Source organism: Balaenoptera musculus, chromosome 9, assembly GCF_009873245.2.
Source record: "Balaenoptera musculus isolate JJ_BM4_2016_0621 chromosome 9, mBalMus1.pri.v3, whole genome shotgun sequence".
NCBI lineage: Eukaryota > Metazoa > Chordata > Mammalia > Artiodactyla > Balaenopteridae > Balaenoptera > Balaenoptera musculus.
In genome coordinates, this window is record NC_045793.1 from 100,834,238 (window position 1) to 100,850,927 (window position 16,690).

The 16,690-nt window shown below is 60.7% G+C and overlaps 2 protein-coding genes across 4 annotated transcripts; one reads left to right on the top strand and one right to left on the bottom strand.

The window, feature by feature from the left end:
* The first annotated feature begins 578 nt into the window (after positions 1–578).
* Positions 579–12,999, top strand: DBNL (drebrin like). 3 transcript variants are annotated; one of them, XM_036863316.1, is made up of 13 exons: positions 579–731; positions 4,360–4,415; positions 6,230–6,342; positions 6,953–7,027; positions 8,032–8,178; positions 8,959–9,036; positions 9,360–9,511; positions 9,624–9,672; positions 10,110–10,203; positions 10,800–10,895; positions 10,998–11,110; positions 11,362–11,458; positions 11,939–12,999. In XM_036863316.1, exons 1-13 carry the CDS (start codon positions 649–651, stop codon positions 12,076–12,078), a joined length of 1,293 nt encoding a protein of 430 aa, XP_036719211.1. In that variant the 5' UTR covers positions 579–648; the 3' UTR covers positions 12,079–12,999. The 3 variants fall into 3 exon arrangements, with proteins under 3 accessions (XP_036719211.1, XP_036719212.1, XP_036719213.1); XM_036863317.1 differs by having other exon boundaries at positions 9,627–9,672; XM_036863318.1 differs by lacking the exon at positions 6,230–6,342 and having other exon boundaries at positions 671–731.
* An 826-nt stretch (positions 13,000–13,825) lies between these two features.
* On the bottom strand, positions 13,826–16,217 carry PGAM2 (phosphoglycerate mutase 2). The gene is made up of 3 exons (XM_036863319.1): positions 15,750–16,217; positions 15,483–15,663; positions 13,826–14,035 (listed from the first exon to the last, which is right to left on the bottom strand). Exons 1-3 carry the CDS (start codon positions 16,161–16,163, stop codon positions 13,869–13,871), a joined length of 762 nt encoding a protein of 253 aa, XP_036719214.1. The 5' UTR covers positions 16,164–16,217; the 3' UTR covers positions 13,826–13,868.
* Between the last annotated feature and the right edge of the window lie 473 nt (positions 16,218–16,690).

Below are 16,690 nucleotides of genomic sequence, written 5' to 3' on the forward strand. Positions count from 1 at the left end.
CAGCGCAGGGCAGGTTCTCATCTCTCCTCCGCCACCGCATCCTCTACCTCACTAGAAAATGCAGGTGAGGTCAAAGAAACACGACAGCACTTTGAGTTAGGTTTGTGGCAGTGTGACCATCACTTAGTGTTCATTTTTATTCTTCTCATTAATTCATGCCTGCTTCATTCATACATAAAATTTCTTTTGAGGATCCACACAGAGGATCGGGGGATCCCGTGCCTGTCATGAATCCAGGATTCTCAAGCAAGTGCTTTAACTGCAACAAGAGTTGAAGAATAAAATGCACAGGGCTCCGTGAGTGTAGCGAACAGGGGGCTGGGTGGGGTCCCTCCGCCGGACCCACAAGGCGCGCCCGGGCTCGGCGGGACAGAGCACGGGGACGCGCAGAAGGCCGCGCCCTCCCTCCACCCCCTCGTCCAGCTGTCTGTAGACTGCAACCCACACGCGGGGCCCAACTCCCCAGCAGCCCTCTAGACGCCTAGCCAGCACTCGGCCCGCTCACCCTGGCCCCGCCTGCACGGCTTCCGCTTCCGACCGTAGGGGCGGGGCTTCCGGCCGACGGGCGGGGCGTGGGGCCGCCTTGGGCGGCCCGGGCCCGGAAGCGGCGGCGGTGGCGGCTGCGGCGCGGACACCGCGGGGTTGGCCATGGCTGTGAACTTGAGCCGGAACGGGCCGGCGCTGAAGGAGGCCTACGAGCAAGTGGTCAACGAGAAGTCCCCGACCGACTGGTGGGCGCCGAGGCGGCCTGGGGCGGGCCGGGAGCGGGCTGGGGCCAGGGGAGCCAGGGGGCGCGGAGCCGTGTCTGCCCCGCACCTGCGCCACACCCCGGGGGGAGCGGTCCCCACCCTGTCTCCCCTTGCCCCACCGTGCGTGGGCAGGTTAAACCCGGCGTGGGGGTCCGGTGAGTCCCCAGCCCTTCCGCTCCGCTGGCCACCGGTCTCGGCCCTGCGGGCCTCGTTGATGCATCGTGTTCCTGGCTGTGCTTGAGTGCTTCGCCAGGTTCTCCTTTCTTGCCCGGGGACTTCCCTGGACAAAGGGGCCCTCCACAGCCCTCCTTGAGAAAGCGGAAGCTGCGCCCGGCTTCTTCCAAACGCTGTGCTCAGGGATGGGACTCTGAGGGTGGTCTGGCAGCCTTGCTTTGGAGATGTCAGGCAGGAAGGTGGAGGGGTTTAAGGCCCTGGTTCCCTGTGAATATGTATTTTAGAACCTCCCTTTCTCCAAGAAGAATATACTTCATATTCCTGAGCCATGGGCAGATGAAGGAAAGGACGATGCTGGTTATGTGTTTGGAAAAAGGTCCCATCTTCCCTCCACCTCCCAGTGACATCCTTTCCTAGGGTGTCGGTGTTAGGGGCTTTATAGTACTGGAAGCCTGGATCTGAAGTCTCTGGGAGAGCCCTGGGCAGCCCACACATAGGGTCAGCTGTCTGTCCTGCAACTAGGGTTGTTTTTTGCATGGTAATTCTCTGTTACCTTCCTTTTTGCTTAAATTGTGTTCACTGACCAGTTTTGAGAACTTGTACTTCCAAGAAGTATGCTGAGTACGATGGAGTAAGGTGACCAGCTTTGGGGCGGGAGCCTTTTCCCATTGCCTAGGGGCCCGCTGGGCGCGGCTGAGCTACTGTGGCTCTCTCCACTTGTCAGGTGCTACTGCTTTCGCGTGTCTGCTTTCCCTGGTGCCCAGCACAGAGCGGCTTTTGTACAGTGTACTGTTGTGACACTGAGGACATTGTTGCCTTGCCTTGCCTTCCCCCCCAGGCCTTTTAGGGAAGAGCTTCAGGACACCAGCTGCCTGGGTCTGCAGAATCTCTGGGGCCACGTCGATGTGGGCAGGTCCCCATTCACTAGCTGAAAAAATATCTAGACCCATGTCACTTCCCTGCTTAAACTCTGCAGTGGCTTCCTGTTGCATCATAAACACAGCCTGGACTCTTTGCCATGGCCGACAGGCTCCTGACCGCCCCTCCTGTTTACCGTGCTGTGGTCACACCTGTTTACCACCACTCTAGCTTGCTTTCTTTTCCTTAAACTTGCAAAGCTGTTTTCTCCTCACAGGCCTTGTTCTTTCTGCTTCCTCTGCCTGGAGCGCCTTTCCACATCATCCTAGGGGGCTCCCCAGACTTCATGTCTCAGCTCTGATGTTGCCGTTTTGGAGAGGCCTTTCTGGACTCCTGTCTCCGTGGCTGTAGTCACATTTTCCCATGTCCCTGGTTGACTGCCTTCAGGCATGCACCAGACACCCTCACTGATTTTCTTGTCACCTTTGCTCTTCACCAGAAAGGGTGGGGTGGTCCCCATCTCTGTCCCTGATGTAGGGGTACTGAGAGCGGTGCGGAAAAAGTGGCAGAGGATATCAGAGCAAGAAGAGGTGCTCTCCGGTTTGGCGGGTCATAAAAAGTTCCTCGTGCAGAGTGGGTGCATTGGGCCAGGCCCTGGAGCCGGGTGGGATGGACAGCAGCCACAGCATCAGCTCTCCGTACCGGCCCTTTCTCCTGGCTCCCCCAGGTTGTTCTTCCCCTAGGTCGTGGCGTGTTTGCTCACTTCGTGCACCCACTGCACTATCTGACAGTACGTTAGTGTTGGTGCGCGCGTGTGTGTGTTTTGTTTGTCTCCCATTAGAAAGTAAGTTCCACGGGCAGGGCCTCTGAGGGATTATTTGTGGCTGCATTCCCATCGCTAGCAAGCTGCAGGTTCTCAGATTAGGCTTTTGGCAAGTGACTGAATTATAAGATGCCCAGTGCCCCATACTCCTTGTGCTATATGCCTGCACAAGCCAACGCACCATTTTTTTTTTCATGTCGGTTTGAAAGAAGGGTTGTTTGATTGAATGTGGGGTGAGCCTCTGAACCGGGAACATTCAGGAAGGTGGCTCAGGCTGGAGCCCAGGGTGGAGGGGAATGAAGTCAGAGGGGTAGGTGGCAGGCACGGAGCGTGGCCTTTGCTAGCCGCTGGATCCCTTCTTGGAAGAGCTAAGCTGAGCAGCCGTCTCTGTTTCTTGCTGCTGGTCCGGTGCCCCTGTCTTCTGCAGCCAGGGGCTTCTTGCCTCCAGGAGGAAGGCTGGTCAGGACTCTGGCCACCGGAGTCTGGATGTCTGCCACCACCCAAGTCTTCTTTTTCCCTGTTTTTTCTGAGTGTTTCTCTCCTTCTGCACTCTCTCCCCTCTGCTGGGAAGCACTGGTTCTTTCCTGGCAGTCTGTGCTTCCCTCCCAGCCAGATCTCTGGACCTGGGTCTAATTTCTTCTGACTTTCTCAGGCTTAGGCAGCTCTGCCCAGTGGCATTAGTGAGGCCCTGGGGAAGCTGAGTGGAAGTTGACATGGCTCCTGTCAGACTGTGGACCCTGGAGCTTCTGTCCGGCGCGCCTCAGCAGGCGTGTGCCGTGGAGCGTGGGGAGATGACACCCCAGACCGGGTTTTGCCTTTGACTTGCTGTCCGGTGGATTAGCACCCTCACCTGGTGGTCTGCCGGCACTCCCTGGAGCTCAGCCGCCGCAGGGTTCATGCCGATGTCTGGGCTTCGTGTGGACTGCTCAGAAGCCACCTATTCTAGAATGTTCTCTTTGAGTGACCTTTGTTCTGGTCAAGGGACCTTCCGTGGCCCAGATTTAATACAGTTTCCCATAATTTATAAGCCCAAATCTTTACCAGAGTTCTTATGAATAATTAGGCTTATAGGAGAAGGGCGGTGTGACCTAGGGTCACCTGTGGAGACCTAAGGCTCTGCTAGATATAGCACTTGCCCAGACAGGGAGCCTGTCTTGTGAGGGGCCTGACTTCATGTTGAGTCATGGCCCCTGTGGTTTCCAAGGCCCTACGCAACCGATAAAAGCCTGTGTTTGCTGGAAAAGCCTCAGGCCAGGCAGACCTGCTCCACCAACCTTTCAGCCTTCCCGGAAGACCACAGATAGACACAGGCTCATTGAAAATGCACGTATTTCTCCTTCCTGTTTCTCCTCGGGGTGCTTTGGTTTCAGGACTATGCAGGTATCTTTTGTTTGTTCAGATTCACATACATGGTAGCTAGGTGAGTATCTCACACATAAATGTGTAGAAGGTTGCCGTAAAACTTCACAGCTCAGTTTCCTTCCGAGTAGATGTATGCGCCCCGTCTCCATAGGCTTGTGCTCACGACAGGCCGCTCTGGTAAGTCGGGCCAGCTGCAGCCGAGAAGGCTCAGCTCTGGGCGGCCCAGCGGCCTACTGAGATCCTGCCTTGTACTTCAGAGTGGGGTCTGTGTCAGCCTACAGGGTTACCGTCCCGCTGAGCTCTTTGGGGTGCAGCGTGAAGCCTTGGTGGGCACAGTGGGGGCAGATGGTGACCAGGGCACTGGCTGTAGCGCCTGTTTGTGTTTTGTTTCAGGGCCCTCTTTACCTATGAAGGCAACAGCAATGACATCCGTGTGGCTGGCACTGGGGGTGAGTATGATCAAGCGAGGAAGCAGATGGGCTCTTACGGACCGTCAGGAGGCAGAAGCCCGGGAGGGAGGGTGAGGTGCGTGGAGGGGAGAGAGTCGTGACATCCGTGCTCCGTCTCTGCTGGCGTTTCGGCCGTCACAGCGGGAGGCAGGGCACTCAGGGGGCATCGGTGTCCCCTGCATGTGGCGTGACTGCAGTGACACCTCCCCTGGCTAAGGGTGGGCCTACCCCTCATCAGCTTCATTCAGTGTTGAGGAATTCCCCGGTCCCCTGATCGGGCTGACTGCAGCCAGCCAGGCAGGACAGAGGCTTCCGCTGAGCAGTGTGGGCCCCCGGCGTTCACAGCTCCTCCTGGCCGGCTTCGGGTTTCAGACGTTTCTAAGTGAAAATACCTTCTCCTTGGCTTTCTCTGCCTGGTGGTGCAAGGCGGCACTGCTCTCTGTCCGTGTTGTAGTTGGGAAGAGCTGCCCTCTCCGGCTTGCAGGCAGCCCAGGGCCTGGCCTGGGCTGCAGCTGGGAGGGTGACAGTCCCGCAGAGCTGGGTGCTGGTGGTGGAGGAGGCGGTGCAGACACGTCCTTCCCTCTGTCCTCTTCCTGGTGGGCCGGGTCTCTGCAGGGCACACCCTCCCCCAGGAGAGGTCACATCAGTGCACACGGTCCGCTGGGACAGGGTGACCTGGAAAAGTGCTCCTCAAAAACGGGGTGAAACTGCAGGCCCCCCACCTGATACCCCTGACTCCTCGTTCTCAAGGGCAGCTCACCTGACCCGAGTGACACGGCTTCACTGTTCAGCACCTGTTCACTAGCGTGTTCTCTGCTTGCCCCATGAACGGTTCTGGTGACTTGTTGGTAGAAAACGTCTCCTTCTTTGGAGTGCCTCTCCTTGGTAGTCCTCTTTCTAGAGGGACTGCCACTGACGGTGGTCTCAGGTGCAGTGTGATGCCATAGGGGACTGAGAATTGCAGAGTTCAGCTGAGTTTCATACCACCATCCTCAGTGGTATTCACAGGCTCTGCTGTAAGAGCCCAGAGCAGGGCCTCAGGACTGCCCCAGGTTCCGTGGAGCCCTGTAGCTAAAATACCTGATCCAGGTCCTTCTCACAGTCTGAGGGGGTTTGGGATACCTGATGAGAACCCAAAACTCTAGTACATGCTGGGGCTCACAGACTGAGTGTCAGGGGAGAACGGCATTCCTGGGCCCCATCACTCCCTTATCCCTACTCAGAGAGTCTCAGAGCTGAGGCCCTATATGGCGGGAAGTTAACTTCTGCTTGGGACCCTCTGGGTGGCCCTGGAGTCTGAGCAGACGTGGGTAAGCGCAGGGTGACTCACGTCAGGCCCTGTTATTCCAGGGCGGTTTGTGGAGTCCAGGCAATGGTAAAATTGTTGCAGAGCCCCTCCATTTGGAGGTCTGGTGCCTGCCTGGTTTGTAGCATAAATGACATTTTTACTTCCAGAATTACCTGTGGGTTTACACGAGTGGTTTTTAGACTAGTGTGGCTTACAAAATCACCTGAGGTGCCTTTCCTTCCTTCCTCCCTCCCTCCGTCCCTTCCTTCGTCTTCATTGCTTCTTAGGGGCTTTCTCTCGTTGTGGTGAGCGGGGCTGAGGTGCTTTTCACAAATGCAGATCCTGGGTTCCATCCAGTTCTCGTAAGTCAGCTTAGTGCGGGTAGGCCTAGGAATCTGATTCAGATGCAGATGGGGCTGAGGACCCTGGTTTAGAGGCAGCTGGGGTTTCCTTTCCTGATGGACTAGGTGCCAGGGTGGGCGTGGGGTGCCTGGCCTGCCCCTGACTCTCCTTGTGACTGCTGCAGAGGGGGGCCTGGAGGAAATGGTGGAGGAGCTCAACAGTGGGAAGGTGATGTACGCCTTCTGCAGAGTGAAGGACCCCAACTCCGGCCTGCCCAAGTTTGTCCTCATCAACTGGGTATGTGGAACTTCAGGGCTTCCGAGTTCTCATCTAGGTGTGACCCGGAAAAACTCCCTTTTCTTCTTTCGTGCTTTGCCTTTTGTGACTGGAGCAGAAGAGGACTTGACTTTAGAACAGCTTGAATCTGGTGAATGAACAGAATAGTGGATTAATTCAGTGTGGCCCAAAGAATACCTGGGGCCTTGCTAGTGTAGAATTCACTGTTCCAGCCCAGAACTGCTCCTGTGCAATGGAGTACACACAGCCACAGGACACTCACGTTCTTGTCCCCTTCAGGTAGTCACCCTGAGGGAGCAGAGTGCCTGGATAAGGGCTGGGAGGGCGCTGGGAGTGTAGGACGGGGGCTCTCATGAAGTGGAGCCCCCGGGTCGGGACTAGGGAGTTCTAAGGCAGCGCCCCACAGTGGACGCTGGCGACCGTCCTGCTCCAAGAGCCTCCCCGACTCGGGGGTGTGGGGGCTCACCGTGTCCTCTGCTTTGGGGTTGTGGTTTGCTCCTTCCCGGGACACAGGGAAACTGCCGAGTCCCTGGAGTGGGCAGTGGCTTTGCAGGGAGTCCTGGGTCACACCGAGGAACTGGCGGCTCATGCTGCGTGTGTTGTGTTGCAGACCGGCGAGGGCGTGAATGACGTGCGGAAGGGAGCGTGCGCCAACCACGTCAGCACCATGGCCAGCTTCCTGAAGGTGAGGGCTGCTCCGTGCAGGGCCTCGCAGAGTTCACCAGGTCCCGGGGTTCCAAGGCTGTGAGTGAGCGGGCATCACAGCCGGAGGTGGAAGTGTGCCTCACGTCCCGATGCTGTGTCTGGACTTCAGGGCGTAGCCAGAGGCTGCTCTCCTCTTGCCCAGGAGGTAGCCAGGGCCTCCTGCAAGCTGGCTTCAGCGGGAAGGAAGGGCGAAGGACCTTGAGGAGGCCCTGCTGGAGCTGGTCTTGGGGTGGGGCTAGGCCTTGGGTTACATTTGTTTTATGAGCACAGACTTCTAGCAGTACTGGCAGGACTCGGAGGAGAAGGCGGGTTGCTTCTGCTCACAGCCTCAGCGTGCACGTTCCCTTTAAGGCATTCTTTTCTACTCCATTTCTGCACGTGTTTATTTCAGTCATCATGTAATGGAACCTTGTTTAATTTCAAAAGCATTTGTATCAAAAAGCATGTGTTGTTCACTTGTCAGCTAACTCTTTGCATTTCTTTGGTTACTGGCAAGGAGGCTCAGGACTTTGATTTCTGGTTCTGCCCACACTTCTTCAGATGCACCTCAGTTTCTCCATCTAGGAGCCGAAAGAGAAGGTCCCGAGCTTATTGGTATTTAGTAACAGCAAGGTCATAGTTCTCACTTCTCAAGAAGAAATCAGTAACTTGCTTTCTGTAGAAAATGTGCTTGTTTCCAGGTGACTTTTAAGGTTGGATTTCATTCACTAGAAAGAAGCCCTTTAATGCCTGGGCTGTCTTGTAGCACCACAGAACAGGCCACACCGTGGAGGGCAGGAGCCTCGCATGCAGGCTGGGACAAGAACGATGGCTTTCCCTCAGCTGGCTTTCCGGAGGCCTTGGGGAGAGCGTGCCTTGGTTCCTGGCAGGGTCTCCTGACCCTGAGCGCGGTGCAGCCGCTGTGCCGTGCGGACCGAGGTGTGCGTCCTGTCCTCTCCTGGGGTTGCGGTGCTTCTTGTTCATGAAGTGCCGCTCCTGCTGCAGGGGGCCCACGTGACCATCAACGCCAGGGCCGAGGAGGACGTGGAGCCCGAGTGCATCATGCAGAAGGTGGCCAGGGCCTCAGGGGCCAACTACACCTTCCACAGAGAGGGCAGCCGCTTCCAGGACACGGGCCCCCAGGCCCCAGTGGTGAGTGCTCTGTGGGCCCGAGGTGGCCGGGCAGGAGCGTGCAGTTCTAGCTGCCGGACCGATCAGACCCGCCCTCAGCGCGTGCTCCCTCGGGGGCTGGGCTCCTCCTGCCTGGCTTCCGGTCCTGGAGCCGGACTGCGGTGCAGACGGTGACCCCGAGCCGGACAGGAGCAAGGGCTGCCTCCTGGTGAGGCGGGTGCTGGTGGGCATGAGGCATGGCCTTTGACCCTGCCTGGTAGTTCCAGAGCCTCTTATGTGTGGTCAGAGGTTCTCTGCAGGGAAATTCCGTCCACCCTCCAGGCCATGGCCCCAGAGTGTCCTGTGCCGCCCTGCACGGTGGTTGCTTTGGAGAAACTTCTGGTGGTGGACAGGGCAGGCCCCTCTGAGTTGCGGGCACACGGACGCCTGTGGGCCTGTGGTCAGGTGCGGGATGGGAGCTGGGGTTCTTGGAGACCCTGGGGGTGCTGCCGTGGCAGTCAGCTGTCTGAGGGGCCCCTGTCCAGAGGCCTGCCTCAGAACTGCCCCGCCTCCAGGACTCTCAGGCAGGCCAAGGGGCCTTTCCTGCCTTGGCTTCCATCCGCAGGGGCCTGGTGCAGTGTTGTCCGGGGCTGAGCTTCCCCACTTGCAGTTTCCAGGGCCTTTCACGCCCTCTAGGTATCAGTCTCCTCAAGGGTCACTGGGCCAGGCGCCACTCCCTCTGCCAGGTGCCATCCTAACAGTTCTTACCTGCGTTCTGTGCGCCTGTCAATGACCCTGTAGTGACTTCTCCATCCCCCTCAGGGCTCTGTGTACCAGAAGACCAACGCTGTGTCTGAGATCAAAAGAGTTGGCAAAGACAGCTTTTGGGCCAAAGCAGAGGTAAGTGTCGCCCAGGGCATGAGGATGAGAGCTGGCATTTGGTCTGGTCCTGTGTGCACCAGCCAGGAAATGGTTTACTTGCTGTGTCTCAGTTTTTCTTACAATAAGCTCATAGAACAGATGTCCCTGGTAGCACCCACGTGCAGATGGTTGAACTGAGGGTTAGAGGCGTTAGGGAACAAGGCCAGTGAGTGCTGCTGTAGAGCCCACGCTTGACCACGGCCCGTGCAGGCTGCCTGCGTAGGCCGGGGGTGAGAGGGCGGGTCCACGCGGCCGGCAGCGCAGAGGCCGAGTGGGGCAGCCGCCCGCGGTTCTCCCTGCAGAAGGAGGAGGAGAACCGCAGGCTGGAGGAGAAGCGGCGGGTGGAGGAGGAGCGCCAGCGGCTGGAGCAGGAGCGCCGAGAGCGGGAGCTGCGCGAGGCCGCGCTCCGGGAGCAGCGCTATCAGGGGCAGGGCGGCGAGGCCGGGCCCCAGAGGTGAGGCGGGGCTGCCCTGGGACCTTCTCTCCTCCTCCCTACGAGCGTCCCCCAGGGGCAGGTGAGGGGGGGGCCGAGGCCGGGCCGTAGCTCTTCCCTCTGCCCCTCCCAGCAGGAAGTGGGAGCCGCGTGAAGCGCTTTCAAGGAACAGAGAGGAGCAGGTGAGTCTTGGACGCCCCCACCTTGAGGGACCAAAGGGACGCGCGCGGGTCCCCGATCCGCTGAGGCTCCTCCGGGACAGGCGCGCAGGCCGCCTGCTGTGAGCCCCGGGGGGGGGGGGGGGGGGGGCCGTGTGGGTCCCTGCAGATGCGCACACCCCGCCCAGCAGACCCGGGGGAGGGGCTTAGTGGGAGGGGCCTGCAGCCTGCTGGGGCAGATTAGAACGTGGGACACGTGGTGTGTCAGGGCCGTCAGTGGAGAGGAGAGCCACGGGCAGAAGCTCAGCCCGGCACGGACCTCCGCCTGCTCCTGGCAGAGGCCTGTGAGCCCCTCAGCTTTGGTGTTTTGCTTCCTGACCCCCTGCACAGCTGCAGGGAGCCGGGCAGGCCGATGGCTCCCGGATCCTCATTCACTGCCGGCTCCGTGCGCGCTCCTTCAGGAGCCTGTCTGTCCACAGCCAGCACACCCACGGGAGATTTTCAAGCAGAAGGAGAGGGCCGTGTCCACCACAGCCATCTCCAGCCCCCAGCCAGGTGAGACTTCCCTCTGCGCCCAGCTGTGAGGCAGGGGAAGGCTGAAGGGGAGCCTGGGGTCCCAGGGCAGGGCCCCCTGACTTAGAGACAGACGTACCAGAAGGTGAAAGGGATGAGTAAGGAGAGCCCGTGCTCATGAGGGTCGCGTCTGGCACGGGAGCCGGGGACCCAGGTGTCCCCTTCCTGCTCTTGACCTGGTGGGACAGGAGGGGCCGTGTGTGGCTCTAGAGTGGACACCCTCCAGCCCCGGCCCTGTAAGCCCCCCGACGTTGGGCTGTTGGCTGGGTCTCAGGGACCTGCATCAGTCACCTCTCTGGCCCCCAAAGGCTATATCGGACTGCACTGCTGGTCCGCTCTCCAGCACTGCACACGGCCCCCAAGGGGCTGCTTGGAGTGTACGATGTGTGTGTGACGTGTGTACAGCGGGTGGTGTTCCTGCAGCTGCTGCATGTCTCCGTTCGCTCCCTGCGTGACAGCCGCCGTCCCAGAACAGGTCCACCCTCCGGGCAGTGCAGGGCACAGAAGGGGCAGAGAGGGCTCGGTTCTTCCCCCTTTCCAGCAGTGTGATGTCTTCAGTGTTTACCGTTGGTTTGCAGGCAAGCTGAGGAGCCCCTTCCTGCAGAAGCAGCTCACCCAGCCGGAGACCCCCCTCAGCAGAGAGTCAGCTCACGCCACCTCAAGGCCCGGGGCAGGCAAGGCTCTCGGCTGCCCTGTGGGGGGTTGGGGGTGGGAGGGAGACGTGGCATGTCCTCTCCCCTCCCCTGGCTCAGAGTGGGCCGTGTCCTCCCGTGCAGATCTCCGCGAGGAGCCGGCGCCCAGCGCCCCTCCGTGCTCAGTGCCGGTGGAAGAGGAGGCCATGTACGAGGAGCCCCCAGAGCAGGAGACCCTCTACGAGGAGCCGCCAGTGGTGGGTTCTCTGCAGCAGGGCAGATGTGTGAAGGGCCCGCGTGCCCAGAAACACGCTCCTTGGCCGTGCCCATCACGGGATGCCTGACTTTTCCTTGGCGCACTACCTGTGAATTACCTTGTTTAATTTTGGAGCATCCCGTGCCCCGTGTGCCCTCCCCCCAAGTCTGCCGTGAGCCCTGGTCACAGGCAGGGTTGAATCTGGGTAACCACGATCCCAGACTTCTCTTCTTCTTTCCCATCCGTGGGCAGGTGCAGCAGCAAGATACCAGCTCTGAGCGCATTGACCACTACCCGGGGCTGAGTGGGAAAGGGCTCTGTGCCCGGGCCCTGTATGACTACCAGGCAGGTAACGTGCTGCAGCTCTGCCACCTTAAACCATGGGGCCCAAGATCAGGAGACAGGATTTGCAGACTCCCTCAAGGGGATAGCCCCGGGGCGTGTCGGAAGTGAAGACAGGAGGGTGAGGAGGGAGAGGGGGTGGGTGCCCTGCCCAGCTCAGGCCTCCCCACGTGCTCCGGGCAGCTACTTGCTGTCCACTGGTGTGAATCCCAGTTGCCCGCCTTGTTCTAGTGCCACAGAGTGTGACCAGAGAAGAGGGGCCAGGCCTGGATGCCGGTGCCCGTGCTGGCCCTGGGTAGAGGCCTCGGGGAGAGGCTGATGTGTGGAAGTGCTGTTCTCCAGCCTTTCGCTGGGACACTGAGCGCAGGGCCAGGCCCTGTAGGAAGGTGTGTACTGGGGGAATGGCCACAGGAGCGGCATCAGGACAGGCTGAGGGCTGGCTGTCCCAGAGCCCTCAGCGCCGCATCTGGGCTCCCCTTCTTTGCAGCCGACGAGACCGAGATCTCCTTTGACCCCGAGAACCTCATCACGGGCATTGAGGTGATTGACGAAGGCTGGTGGCGTGGCTATGGGCCAGACGGCCACTTTGGCATGTTTCCCGCCAACTACGTGGAGCTCATTGAGTAAGGACCCCTGACTGCCGGCCGAAGCCGAGGGCTGTCCTTCCCTTCCCCACCCAGACGTGATTTCCTTGTTGCTGGAAGAGGTGGCGTGAGGGTTGTGTACGGCACTTTTCTAGGAATGGGATCCCCTGATGAGGGCAGGCCCTCGGGCTCCCTCTGGCTTGGGTGGCTCGGCCTCTGTTGCCCCAAATGCAGCAATAACCTGGTGATCTCCAAACGCGCTTCCAACAGCTTCCCAAGTCCTCCCAACCAGCCTGGTCCTTGACCCCCAACAGAAGACATTGAGCCAAGCCCTGCCCAGGGCCAGCCTCTCAGTGACCTCTTCCCAAGGAGTATGGCACTGCCAGTCTGCGGGGGTGGGTCTGAGCAGGGGCATCTAGAGGTCTCCTTCTGCACTTGCCTTTTTTTCCTTTTCCTCTTGGCTTTAAGGGATGGTGTCTATAGCTATCAGTGACCCTTGGGAACAGTGAACTTAGAGTTTATGACCAAAGTCAGAGTGGGTCATGACAGTTTTGGTAGCAGTCTTCCTGGAACCTGCTCTGTGCTCCCCATTTCTCTGTCCCTCTTCCTGGGCTCTGGGCAGTGGAGATAGGGACAACCAAGCCCCCATCTAAGTATGTGAAGGAAGAGGTGAAAACATCAACAGACACTGCGTGTCCTTCCACGTGGCTCGCTCTTGTCTGCTGGTCCCGGTGTGCACCTCAGTTGATACGGTTTAGAGAAAGTAACCATGGTGGCCTGTTCCTACTGTCTTTCCTTCTTTCTGCCCCAGCCCACCCGTGTCTGCTTCTGGAGTAAGAATTGCCCCACGCCGGCCCTAGCTCCGAGCCCTCCTGTTGTAGCCCTCACGTGTGCACCCTCAGACCCCTGACCAACCCTTAGCCATCTGGAAGAGGCATAAAGGTCAACGTGTGACTGCAAGTCAGCCGCCTGCGTTTCAGTTCCGTGGGAGGGGCCGAGGGCCACGCTGATCCCTGCCATGGGGAGCCTCCGCCCACGCAGGACAGCCAGTGTGCACACGCGGCTGGAGTGAGGCACCTGCACCCGCTGAGCGTGCGGGGAGTTAAGCTCTCGTGCTCTGGGAGGCGCCAGGTGGAAACAGCTGGGGGCGAAGGATGCGCTGCGGAGGCCGTCGGCCCAGGTGGTGGCCAGTCCCGGCGCCCCCTCCCCACCTGGCTGCAGATGGCGTTTCCTGCCTTCTCAGGCTGAGCTGCGGGCGGGCCTCACCATGTCCTGATTTCTGAGGACAGCCTCCAGGGCCCACCCCAGCTGTCAAAGCCCCATGAATCAGGCATTGCCACCTGTGGGCTTGTCTGCCCCTGGACAAGGGGACACCCTTGGGGCAGGGCTCAGGGTACCACCTTGCCCTTCCCACCCTGGGGCTGCCAGGACAGTAGAGGACAACTAGTGTGAAGGAAGTGGTGTGTTGGCCACAGTCCTCGCTCGCCATGGGGAGGGCTGGGTCACTTGGACTCTCCCTAAGTGACGCTGGGCACTCGGATTTAGAGCAGGGTTACCAAGCGGCTCTTCCGCTCTGCGGGTCATCGTAGGGGCTTGCCAGGAGCCACCCGATAGCCGGGGATAGGGAGGCTCTTGGCCTCCGTGTTCCCGGGGTCCCCGCACCCAGCGGGGGAGGCTTGGGCAGGCAGCGGGGGCCCGGGGCGGTGTGTGTGGAATCCCGGGCCCCAGGCCCGAGGCGGAACCAGCCCTGAGCGAGCGCTGGGGGGCGGCGGCCTGGGGCCACACTGGCCTGAGGCAGTGAGAGGACGTGCCTTTATTGCCAGAGCCCACCCTTCACTTGGCCTTGCCCTGGGCAGCCACAGCTTCCATGGCCTTGCGCACGGTCTCCTCGTCACCCAGGAAGTGCATGGGCTTGGTGGGCTTCAGCGCCTGGTCCAGCTCGTACACGATGGGGATCCCCGTGGGCAGGTTCAGCTCCATGATGGCCTGGTCCGACATCCCTGGGCCGGAGGAACAGGGTCCTCAGCCCTCCCAGCCTGCCTGCCAGCCAGCCACCTGCTTGCTCGCGTTTAGCAGGCTGCGTGACCTTTACGGGCCACAGAGCTGTCTGCCAGGCGGCCGCCCTCCCACCCGACAGCACGGCCGCAGAAGTGTGCCTCGAGAAGGTCAAGGCAGCACCAAGACAGCAGCCGACAGAAATAGCTGTGGTGAGCCGAGGACCTCGCTCCGGCCCGAGCTGTCCTCATCTGGGGTGACGCCATCGGCGCCCCTGGCCCAGCGTGAACTCTGCTCAGACTGGTGGGTGTTTGGGGTCAGGAAAGACCTTAACCACTTGGCTTCTAGAGAGTTCTAGTTTCTGGACATCCTAAGCAGAGGAGCAGCGGTGCCCCTGAGAAAGGGGGTGGGATAGGGACAGCGAGAAGCGTTGCCCGTGGCCGGGGTGGACGGGGGGCCCTGCCAGGTGAAAAGAGATTTCTGTGGAAACCCGACCCAGCCCTGCTGGCCTCCCACAGACCTGGCCTGGAATAGCAGCTCGACCTTTGGTATTCCTGTCACCCCGCCCACCCCGCTGGTGCAGGGAGGCCTTAAGGGAACATGCTCTGGGCAGTGGCAGACCCCACTCACGTTTGCCTCGGTGCCTTTGTTTCTCCTAGGCCAGGCTGCAGGGAGCCCCCAGAAGAGAGGGCAGGTGCTCTTTCCATCTGCTAGGCTCAGCGCTAGCCGTGAGGCGTCTGTGTGGACTCAGCCTCAGAATGGCGGACGGGGGCTTCCATGGGGGAAGCCTGTCATGCTGGGAGGGGTTGCTCCCCTTTTCGTGGAAGCCGGAGCTAGCAACCTAAGGTCTCCGGTGTTCTCCGCACCCTGCACCCTTCTTTTGACTAGTCTTTGCCCCGAGTGGGTGTGAGCTGGGGTGCGGGCAGGGCGCCACCCTCAGTCCCTTATCCAGCAGCTGCCAGTGAAGTGGCTTGACCAGGGTCACTCAGCAAGCTGGGGTTTAGAGCCAGATGGCCCTACCTCTTCAGGGGTGGGTGTCCTTGGGCAAGAGGCCACCCCTGGGCCTTCCCTCCTCCCACCCGAGGCTTGTGTTTGGGAAGCCAGGCCAGCTGTGGACCCCTGTGCAGGACCTGGGCCCTGGGTCAGTGGCGGCACACATTTTCACCCAGAATCTTCAGAAGGAGACTCACGTTACACAGTGTCCCAGGGGACACGGCAATGGAAATTTCTTTTTTACAGAGCTGGATTTTTAAGTGGTTTCTCACGCCTCCCAGTCCAGTTCACAGTGTGGAAGCCCTGCCCTGCCTGGGTGCCGATGCCCGCGAAGCTGCCTCAGCGAGGCAGCCGGCACTTTTACGAAACGAGCAGCTGGGGGCTCGCTGGCTCAGGGGAACGTGTCACCCCCCCCCCCACCTCTGCCCATACCCTGTGTGAGGATGGGACGGGCCTCACCTTCCAGGTGCTTCACGATGCCCCGCAGGCTGTTCCCGTGGGCTGCGATGAGCACCCTCTTGCCGGCCTTGATCTGGGGGGCGATCTCATCATTCCAGAAGGGCAGGGCCCGGGCGATGGTGTCCTTGAGGCTCTCTCGCGTGGGCAGCTCCCCCGGCTTCAGGCCTGCGTAGCGACGCTCCTGGGGGCGTCCGTGCCGCTGTTCACTCCCCAGCCTGGGCCCCTGTCCCCAGACCCCCCCGACCCCCCCGCCCCCCAGCCGCTCACCTTGCTGATGCAGTTGTAGTAGGGGTGCTTCTCATCCATGGGGGGCGGAGGGATGTCAAAGGAGCGCCTCCAGATCTTCACCTGCTCCTCCCCGTGCTTGGCGGCCGTCTCCGCCTTGTTGAGGCCAGTGAGACCCCCGTAGTGCCGCTCGTTGAGGCGCCAGCTGCGCACCACGGGCAGCCACATCTGGTCCGTCGTGTCCAGGATGGTCCAGAGGGTGTGGATGGCCCTCTTCAGCACCGACGTGTAGCAGATGTCAAATTCCATCTTCGCGTCCTTGATGGCGTGGGCCCCCCTCCTGGCCTCCTCAGCCCCCTTCTCGCTCAGCTCCGCGTCGAACCAGCCGCAGAAGCGGTTCTCCTGGTTCCAGGTGCTCTCGCCGTGCCGAACCATCACGAGGGGGTGGGTGGGCATGGCGGCGGCGGAGGGCACTCGCGGGCTCCAGGCAGGGACAGGTGACCCCCGGGCGCCCCCAGCTTTATAACGGTCTGGCCCCAGCCCCCGCCCCAGCCAACTGCCAGTCAGCGTTCCGGGGCTGACGGGCGGCAGCAGGTGGCCGGCAGCAGAGCCGGGTGGAAGGCAGGCCGAGCGCCGCACTGGAAAAATGGCCCCGTCAGCCACCAGTCCCCACGTGCCCAGAGCCCGGGCTGGGCGGGGCTGCCGAGCAGGGCCGGGCAGGAAGGCAGAAGCCCGGGCCTCCGGCAAGCCTGAGAAGGGGGCTAGCGGGAACAGAAGGGCCGGCCGGGGAAAGACTCCCCCTGAGGTTGGGCCCCCCCCCCACCCCGTCAGCCTGCTGCCAGCTCTCGGGGCTGCCGCTGCCAGGCAGGGGCACGGGAAAATCCTGAGTGCTTTCTGCGAGTCACTCAGCGCAACCGGGGACAAGCCTGCGTCTCGGGAAGTACGCTAGCCTGGTGTCGAAGGGAGCCAAGGGTCATGAGTAC